Source organism: Parasteatoda tepidariorum, chromosome 8 (genome assembly GCF_043381705.1).
Source record: "Parasteatoda tepidariorum isolate YZ-2023 chromosome 8, CAS_Ptep_4.0, whole genome shotgun sequence".
Lineage (NCBI taxonomy): Eukaryota > Metazoa > Arthropoda > Arachnida > Araneae > Theridiidae > Parasteatoda > Parasteatoda tepidariorum.
The window spans coordinates 33205292-33215330 of record NC_092211.1 but is presented as its reverse complement, the minus strand read 5'-3'; the positions used below and the strand labels follow the sequence as shown (position 1 = coordinate 33215330).

Here is a 10039-nt window from a genome sequence, read left to right as displayed (position 1 = left end):
TATATATATATATATATATATATATATATATATATATTACTTTAAATGAGACATAAGTTAGCCATATTTAAACGAAAATTGGATTCTATGGAATTACCATTGATTTTTAGGAGTAAATTTTCCCTATCTACTCTCTAATTTCCCACTCGCAAAACCCACTAACTCAAACTCACACATGAAAACTACTCTCCCGTTTCCAACTAATTGCTTTCTTTGAATGTATATCAATTTGATTTTATCAACCATAAATTGCATTGACTTTTAAATAGAGCTCGATATAGACGAAGTCGGTTTTTCAACATTCTTTATTATTGTTTAATTTTGTGTTAAAATTTCATCTGTGCATAGTTTATCACTGCTTGTTATTTGATAATAATATCTATGACATATCTCACATTATAATTTTCAGTTAAAATTCTTGTCTAGATTGGTTGTAATCAAAAAATTTTCACATTATTAAAGCAGTGATAAGTCTCTCTCAATTGTATGTACTTTATTTTCTCTATCTATGTTTAACTTTTTTACTGTGACTTTTTTCTTATCTATCCAATAAAGTTATCAACGATTGTAGCACATACACTGTTTCCCATTCAGATTTGGCTGAAGACTGAAATATTTAAAATAATTTTTCATCACTCAGATGACGCATAAATGCCACTTTAATTACAAATTATAAACTGTACATTACATTAAAATTGAAATAAATAAATTATTTAAATTTTATTAATTTTTTTAATCCAAACACTATTCTTTTTCTTTTTAAATCAATAAATGATAAAAAGTTAACTTCTGTTTGTTCTGTTTTCCTAAAAGGACAAACAAAAGGGGAAATAATCCATGTTTTCAAACAAACTTTTTCTAAGAACACTGTAAGAATTTTCATTCAAAAAGTATGGTAAAATAACCGTCATCTGTCTGTCCATCCAATTAACAGTAAAGTTTACGATAAAGAATATATTTTAACTTTACGGTTGAAACGATTTACAACTAGTAAAGTTAAGAAACCATTAATGCAAAACCATACCATTTTTTAACTATTTACAACTAGCATGGTACAAAACTGCAAAACCAGGGAACTTAGTGGCTTCATTAGGTGAGTCTAGTTGGCGTGATAAAATTCTGATTGTTAAACCGTATTAAGGGAAAGCAGTTAATAAACGGTTTTTCTGACAGTTAACAGTCTGAATACCATCTTATTTATGGTTATCTTACTGTTTCATTTGAATACGGTAAAATAACAACTAAATAAATTATTGAACCATTTTTTCAGTAAAAATTTCTTACAGTGAATAAACTTTATAACGAAATTACAGATAGTGTTTTGAACTACAAAGATAAAAAAGTAAGCTTCTTTCTTTTTTAGGTGGTCGTTACAGTGTGTTTTCTACTGGCGAATTATACATACGCCAAGCAGATTCTGTAACCGATGGGATGCGGAAGTTTTATTGCCAAACAAAACATCGCATAAGTGGCGCAATCAAGCAAAGTAGTTCATCAGGAAGAGTAATAGTTACAGGTGAAGTACAACTTTCTGTCTAGTGGAAGTATATTATTGTAAGAGAATTATTTAAATGTGAATTACCAGTTGAATTCGAACTATTTTTACTTAGTAAGAAAAATTTAAAATTTCCAGTTCTTGTAGAAATTATATACAATAATGATAATGTTTATACGATTCAAATAATCATTAATTTTTGCGAAATAATAACTATTCTTTTATTGCTGCTGTTGGTGATTTTGAGAAACATTTTCTAAGGAACAGATATCATCAAATATCTCAAACAAATATCATCTGCCTTTTCTTTTTTTCTGATACGGTTTCTATATATTTGAAGCAATTGGTCTAAATAATTAAATCCATGAAGTATAATATAAATATATTTGCTGAAATAAAATATACTATATATGAAATGTAATATATTTTCTGAACTAAAATAAATATATTTTAAATTATATTGGCAAAATATACTGCTAAATGCTAAATGAAAGATATAATTATTTCTAATTTAAAAAAGACATTAACAGCTATAACAGAATAGGGAAATTTAGATTGAGTAATTTTATAGCTTATAATATAAATACCCTTAACATTTAAAAGATAAATTACTACAAGTGCGCGTTTTAAATAAAATTAAATTATTCACTTTTTCAATATTATATAAAAAAATAATTTTCCTTTCTTCTTTCTATCCATGTTTTGACATTTTGACTTAAATTTACAAACTTAAATATGCTTTTTTTATTTCAAAATTGTATCTAAACCAAAAATAAATATTAATTTTTTTTAATTTTATATAAACCTCTGCACAATTTCAGAGCTCATATAATAAAGTACGCTTTTTCATTCAATTAATGCGTATTCAATTGATACAAATCCGGTTTTGTTCAACGACTTGATTAAGTTTTGAAAGTTTATCTTATAGTTTTTTGCTAATAAAACATTTTCGTCTCTAAAACTATCAGTGTTACTCCTTCTTTTTTTAGTCTCAAAAATTTATGTTTCACTATTTACATTTTTCTTGAGAAACGAAACGTCAATAGTCTTTAAAGGACAGAGAATTGTCCACGGGTTAGTAATAGAGAGATTTGCGAATTGTTAACAGATAATTCATGAAATAAATCATTAAGAAATTAAAAGGCTAAAGAATTTAATTTCATTTCAATGAGATAAAACAATACGCTTCGTGATGCCACAAAAGTTTTTCTTCTTCTTTCATAATAATACATTTTCATTTCCTCTCCTATTAATAAAGAGAAACAAAATAATTGTTATCCTATAAGTAATCTGTGGTAATTGTTGTTAAGATACATCAGGCAAATACGCATTGTACTGAAATGTCAGTGGCAGATTTAAATAAAATTTATTTATTTAATTATTGAAATAAAATGTAGCTGTATAGAATTTAAAGAAAAAACATTCAATGCAGCATTTTATTTAAATTATTCTAACAATTCATTCTTTTAAAAACGCTTTTTCACTCTTATAATGTAACCAAATCCATTTTTCAAAAAATTGTCTCTTCTTTGACATATTTTATCGCATAGTTCCTTGATGATAGAACACTTCTTATCAACAAAAAAAATATGTATATAAAAATTTTATACTTCCTCATGCCTAATAATTTTGTGTTTCACTTTTTACGTTTTTCTTGAGCAATGAAAAATCAATAGTCTTTAAAGTAGGGAGAATCATCCACAAGTTATGAAATGAAGAATTTACAAAGTGTTTTCTGATAATTCTAGTGATCAATCATGAAGAAATTAAAAGCTTATGAGCTGTCAGAATATTTTTAAGTTACGCAATGTATTCTTCAACTAAAGAACCTAATTTCATTTCAATCAGAAAAAAATATGATAATTCCTGATGGTATGAAAGTTTTTTTCACCCAAACAGTTACTGTTTATTTCCCCTTCGATAAGCAATAAATAAAATATTTTTATCACGTAACTAACACTGGAAAACAATTCTTTGTTGCTTTCATTCAAAAACTTATACTCGCCTGATTCGAGTGGGGGGAGGATTTCAGATCTTAAATTAGTTTTGCTACTGATTTCTTTTAAAATGGCATATTTAGTCTAATTTTTGACAAAATGTGCAATATTAAAAACTTTATATATAACAGGGGGTCACATAAAAGCTGCGACAAACATCTAGCGAAGTTAGAGCACATCATCAGATTTAAAATTGCACTGGAACCCATGCTCGGGAATTTCGTCTTACGCAGATAGGGGCTCTTCTCTATCATGATGTGTTCAAAAAGACCTGAAATAACAGTTCATTATTGGAAAGCGCCTCTAGTGGCGTATAGCCACATTTACGGCGAGATGTTCGTATGCAATTTTTAGCCTGATGATGTACCCTAATTCACCAAGCAGTTTGTTGCAATATTCTTGCGACCCCTTGATATATATAACGTTCTTAGATGTGTACATTTCGACAAAAAATAGATTAAAAATGTAGCTAAAAACTTTAGCTTGGAGAGAGAAACTGATTGCAGATTTGAAATCAGTGATACAAAAGTATCTAGGATCAAAAAAACTCATGCAACAGAAACAAAAAAAAAATTGTTCCCCAGTGAAATCTAAGTTATTGTTAAGATACACCAGTGAAAAAGACAGAAAGTTAAAGAAAGGTTAGTTGCAAACTTGAATAAATATTTTCAATTATTTATTTATTTGGAAAATTTTAACTTAGAAGTTGTTGTTTTTCTTAAAACGTCATTTTAGAATCTCATACTAACATTTTTATCATTTAGGAAATTCCTATTTTTACGCCTGTTTTCCACTCAAATGATTTAAAAAATTCCTTTTTTTTTCAAGTAATTGACTATATTGATTTGTATGCCAAAATATTTTATAATTCCTTTCTTAAGTCAAACTTGAGAAGAAAAAAAATTCAATAATATTTAAAGTACAGAAAATTGTCCAAAGGTTATGAAATAACAAATATACAAAGTGTTTTCAGACAACGCTAGTAATCAATCATAAAGAAATTAAAAGTTTATGAGCTGTCAGACTATTTTTAAGTTACGCAATGTATTCCTCAACTGAAGAATTTCACTTCGGGGTGAAAAAATAAAATGTTTCTGGACGACAGAAAAAATTTTCTTTTCTAACAATACAACATTTTCCTTTTACTTCACATTAATAAAGGAAACTAAATTAATTCTTTTTATCTCATAAGTAATCAGTGGTTATTGCTGTTCAAACAAATATATTTCCTTAATTAAAAACAATATACAAAGAAAATAAAGAGCATTTTAATTAAGAGACATAGAAAAATAAAGAATACAAACAATAAAACAACGAACGAATAGTTTTCCAACCTATTTCTTCCTCTTATAACGAAGTTTAATAATTTTTCTTTTCAATGAAGTGTCATTTCCATATCTTTTACAAATTTCATCATTTATCACAAGTATTACGTTCACACTTTTTTATTCAATTCTCTTAAATTATAACTTTTTTTGATAAATATACATTTAGAAATAGCTTTACTCCTTTGAAGTGTTCTTCACAATATTGAGCTAAATAAGACAGAATCAATAAAGTACATCTTGGAATTGTGACACCGGAATATAACAAACTGATTAAATGTTGATATTAAGTACCTATGCTTTATTTTATTTTTATTTTTTACTTTTAAGGAGCATTTTAAAGCTTACTTTACCGAGTCCAGCAATTCAACTAAGACATTTTGGAATTTTTTTCAGAAAAACAAAGAAATTAATAAACAATTCTAAGAAATTTTTCCTTGTTATGTGAATAATTCACTGTTAAATTAATTATTCCAAAAGAGTACAATACAAAATATCTTGCCGAACAGCTTTTTCTTAAGTCTTCAGTAAGCTTTTCTTCTTGAAGAATGTACTACTAAACAAACACAAATGGCGCCTACAATTTTTAAGTTAGGAAAAAACTATTAGTCTTTCCGATATATATNTTTGTTTTGTTTTGTTTTGTTTTGTTTTGTTTTGTTTTGTTTTGTTTTGTTTTGTTTTGTTTTGTTTTGTTTTGTTTTGTTTTGTTTTGTTTTGTTTTGTTTTGTTTTGTTTTGTTTTGTTTTGTTTTGTTTTGTTTTGTTTTGTTTTGTTTTGTTTTGTTTTGTTTTGTTTTGTTTTGTTTTGTTTTGTTTTGTTTTGTTTTGTTTTGTTTTGTTTTGTTTTGTTTTGTTTTGTTTTGTTTTGTTTTGTTTTGTTTTGTTTTGTTTTGTTTTGTTTTGTTTTGTTTTGTTTTGTTTTGTTTTGTTTTGTTTTGTTTTGTTTTGTTTTGTTTTGTTTTGTTTTGTTTTGTTTTGTTTTGTTTTGTTTTGTTTTGTTTTGTTTTGTTTTGTTTTGTTTTGTTTTGTTTTGTTTTGTTTTGTTTTGTTTTGTTTTGTTTTGTTTTGTTTTGTTTTGTTTTGTTTTGTTTTGTTTTGTTTTGTTTTGTTTTGTTTTGTTTTGTTTTGTTTTGTTTTGTTTTGTTTTGTTTTGTTTTGTTTTGTTTTGTTTTGTTTTGTTTTGTTTTGTTTTGTTTTGTTTTGTTTTGTTTTGTTTTGTTTTGTTTTGTTTTGTTTTGTTTTGTTTTGTTTTGTTTTGTTTTGTTTTGTTTTGTTTTGTTTTGTTTTGTTTTGTTTTGTTTTGTTTTGTTTTGTTTTGTTTTGTTTTGTTTTGTTTTGTTTTGTTTTGTTTTGTTTTGTTTTGTTTTGTTTTGTTTTGTTTTGTTTTGTTTTGTTTTGTTTTGTTTTGTTTTGTTTTGTTTTGTTTTGTTTTGTTTTGTTTTGTTTTGTTTTGTTTTGTTTTGTTTTGTTTTGTTTTGTTTTGTTTTGTTTTGTTTTGTTTTGTTTTGTTTTGTTTTGTTTTGTTTTGTTTTGTTTTGTTTTGTTTTGTTTTGTTTTGTTTTGTTTTGTTTTGTTTTGTTTTGTTTTGTTTTGTTTTGTTTTGTTTTGTTTTGTTTTGTTTTGTTTTGTTTTGTTTTGTTTTGTTTTGTTTTGTTTTGTTTTGTTTTGTTTTGTTTTGTTTTGTTTTGTTTTGTTTTGTTTTGTTTTGTTTTGTTTTGTTTTGTTTTGTTTTGTTTTGTTTTGTTTTGTTTTGTTTTGTTTTGTTTTGTTTTGTTTTGTTTTGTTTTGTTTTGTTTTGTTTTGTTTTGTTTTGTTTTGTTTTGTTTTGTTTTGTTTTGTTTTGTTTTGTTTTGTTTTGTTTTGTTTTGTTTTGTTTTGTTTTGTTTTGTTTTGTTTTGTTTTGTTTTGTTTTGTTTTGTTTTGTTTTGTTTTGTTTTGTTTTGTTTTGTTTTGTTTTGTTTTGTTTTGTTTTGTTTTGTTTTGTTTTGTTTTGTTTTGTTTTGTTTTGTTTTGTTTTGTTTTGTTTTGTTTTGTTTTGTTTTGTTTTGTTTTGTTTTGTTTTGTTTTGTTTTGTTTTGTTTTGTTTTGTTTTGTTTTGTTTTGTTTTGTTTTGTTTTGTTTTGTTTTGTTTTGTTTTGTTTTGTTTTGTTTTGTTTTGTTTTGTTTTGTTTTGTTTTGTTTTGTTTTGTTTTGTTTTGTTTTGTTTTGTTTTGTTTTGCTTCTTGGTGAAATGGAGTTGAATTTGTATCTATGAGACAGATAGAGTGATAGAAAATTTAGAGCGTCATGCATCAAATATTTTTAATTTTTATAGAAAAAATATGAAATGGACTCAATTAAAATAGCATAAATTGAACAATAAATGTAGAGTCTTCAAAATCTTTAATAATAAAGTTGCAGTATTTGTTGCTTTGTAATATAAGTTTTAACTGAAAACAAGACTTTTAAATATTTTAAAAACTTCAGTCTACTTGTTATCGTTTCTTCATATCAAGTTATTAATAGAGAACTCAAAAGTTAAAATTGTTATTGCATTTTCATAGCGACTATATATTATTGTCATTTAAAAATTAAAAATATCAGATTACGCAAAATGTGCCCAGTAATTTGAAGATAAGAGGCAATCGTAATGTAGCGTAATAGTATCGCAATATAATTTAGTATCGATGTAATATAACCAATTATGTTTAAAAAATTTTTATCATGAAAGATTTCAGATTAAATGTACCTTAAATTATATTCAAATTCATTGCAGTCGTAAAAAATTAAGTCCACTTTAAAAAAAATAATCTTTATTTTTCTAAATAATTTTGAAATTAATTCACTGTTATTAAATATAAGTGTTGTCTACAGCGAAACTATCGATTTAAATTTCTCAATCCTCCTAATTTAAAAGTAAAAATATCAGATTAATATGTGACTAATATTATGATAAAATTAGTGATTATGTTATAGTGGTCATAAAGCCAAACTAACTATCAAATTAAAAATTATCCCTGACAGGAATAGTAGATAAAGCCTTAGCATAATTTATGTTATTCTGGGTTAACTACAAAGAGGCTTGCAATATTTCATCTCTAAAAAAATTACTGAATCTTCGGGAATTAATCTGCCAAATTTTTAGCAAAATGGGGTTCAACTGTTATCCAGAGTCCTTTTAAAAACGTGTCTACGTCTCTCTTAAGTCTTTAATAAAAAATTTTGTCAAATATTTTGACTGTGTAAAACTTTTGCTTCTAGGTTATGACTACGCTGATACGTCTTAGGCTTACCTAATTAAAATGGCTGAAAATATCCCAGACACAACCAGAAGTACAGCCGAGGCACTTTTCCGTGTTTTTCGACGCACTTACCATGGCTCAAATAACACAAAAACTTACTTTTTCTAGTGTAAACAAAATTAAACTTTTGATGTTGCACATGACTACTGATCTACACTTAAACATTTAATCTATTCAGCACAAGCATATAGAAAAACCGGAGAATGAATGACTTTGTAGCCATCCCTTAGGGTATTTTTAAATATAAACAAATTAAATGAAATATTTGCTTATTTTTATTCTAATTACTAATTAATTGAAATAAAATTATTTAATTAATTAAAAATTAAAAATTAATTAAATATTAATTATTTAATTAATTGAAAATTNATTAATTATTTAATTAATTAAAAATTAATTATTTAATTAATTAAAAATTAATTATTTAATTAATTAAAAATTAATTTTTTAATTAATTTTTACGTTTTATTTTAACATAAAGTCAATATAAACCTATATTAGATTTTTATACTTTTAACTATTATTTAATTTGTGCAAGCCTTGTAAATTTTTCCGACGAAATTTTATTAGAAAATTGTTTCCTACAAAAAGTAATATTTGCCTTTACACTGCAATCAAAGAAAGTAGAGATTGAATTAATGTTTCCCTGCTAGATTAATGAATGCTCAAGATCAATAAATGATCGATTCTAATCCATACAATGTAAATGTTAAGAGAGCATAAATTTACTGACACGGTGCTCTGCAAACTAATTTTAATACACTTTATTCTACCCTAAATATAGACGTTTGAGCTCATTACCTTAAAAATAAACTAATTCTGGTTCATTAAATATTTAGAATAATTTTTCATCGGAACTGAAATCTATAGTTTAATTTAGTAAAATATATGCTAATAAGAAAAATATTCCATTCATCTCCTTGGGATACAATACCTCAAGCTGTGATACAGAAGAACAGCTGTCAAAATGTTTATTTTCTCTGAATATTTGCATAAATCAATACTTTTGCACGCAAGATGCTAAAATTTTATCGTGTTTCTTAGATTAATACATCGACGAAAACTTGTTTGCTAAATTTATAATGAAGTGAGAAGATATACATAAAAGCGTTTCAACTATCTCGATTATAATTAATGCTGTTTTGTTTCAGGTTGAGATAATTGCACATCACTGGATGTCGATAGCACTATTTACCAAGTAAAATTGAATTAATAATAAATTTACAATGAGAACAGTGATAAATGAAGCTGTGTCACAATTTATTTAGCATTGTTTTGTACTTTATTTTGAAAACAGTAAACTAACTACCCACAAGCATATATTTATGCACGTAGTATAAATGTTACACGACAAATCTGTGGCATCTGCAAGAGTTTAAAATACACTGAAAGCATAATTATCGTTATGAATGATCATTTGTATAACAGTTGCAATTTTTTGATTGTATGGAGTTTTTTCCAAAATATAAAACTGCGTCTAGCAGTCACTTTCATTTATTTTTCCACACTAAATGTCAACTTTCATGAATCAAACTTCTTTTTAACCCTTTTCAAGGCCGTGGTAACTATACTTACCACCACGTTTTACCACTTTTAATTTAGGTTTCCATTTTTCAATAACTTCAGCTTTCTTGAAGTGAGTCTGAATAAAATTGGTAACCATTTGTCACTTTTAAAAAACGTATTAAAATTATAAAATACATAATTCCTTTTGAAGTTTGTAGCATTTAAGATATGTATTTTATAAATAAAGAAAAATAAAAGTCAGTAAGTTCCTAATAGGTCATGTTAAATATATTCCCCACCAAAAAAATGGCATTTTTATAAACTAAATGAGTTGCTTTTTTTTACATCAATTACTGTTCTTAATACAATTTCAATTCCAAAAATACTTTAATTTACCTTTACTAGAAATAAAGGGCCCAAGTTAAAAATCACA

General features: G+C 25.4%; 1 protein-coding gene across 5 annotated transcripts in view; it reads left to right on the top strand.

The window, feature by feature from the left end:
• The window catches only part of LOC122269136 (cell adhesion molecule Dscam1), a 379155-nt gene that overhangs the window by 245010 nt on the left and 124106 nt on the right, over positions 1–10039 (top strand). For all 5 annotated transcript variants that reach the window (XM_071184626.1, XM_071184624.1, XM_071184625.1 and 2 more), the window contains exon 4: positions 1364–1516. In XM_071184626.1, coding sequence (XP_071040727.1) covers positions 1364–1516 — 153 coding nt within the window. The remainder of the gene's footprint in view (positions 1–1363; positions 1517–10039) is intronic.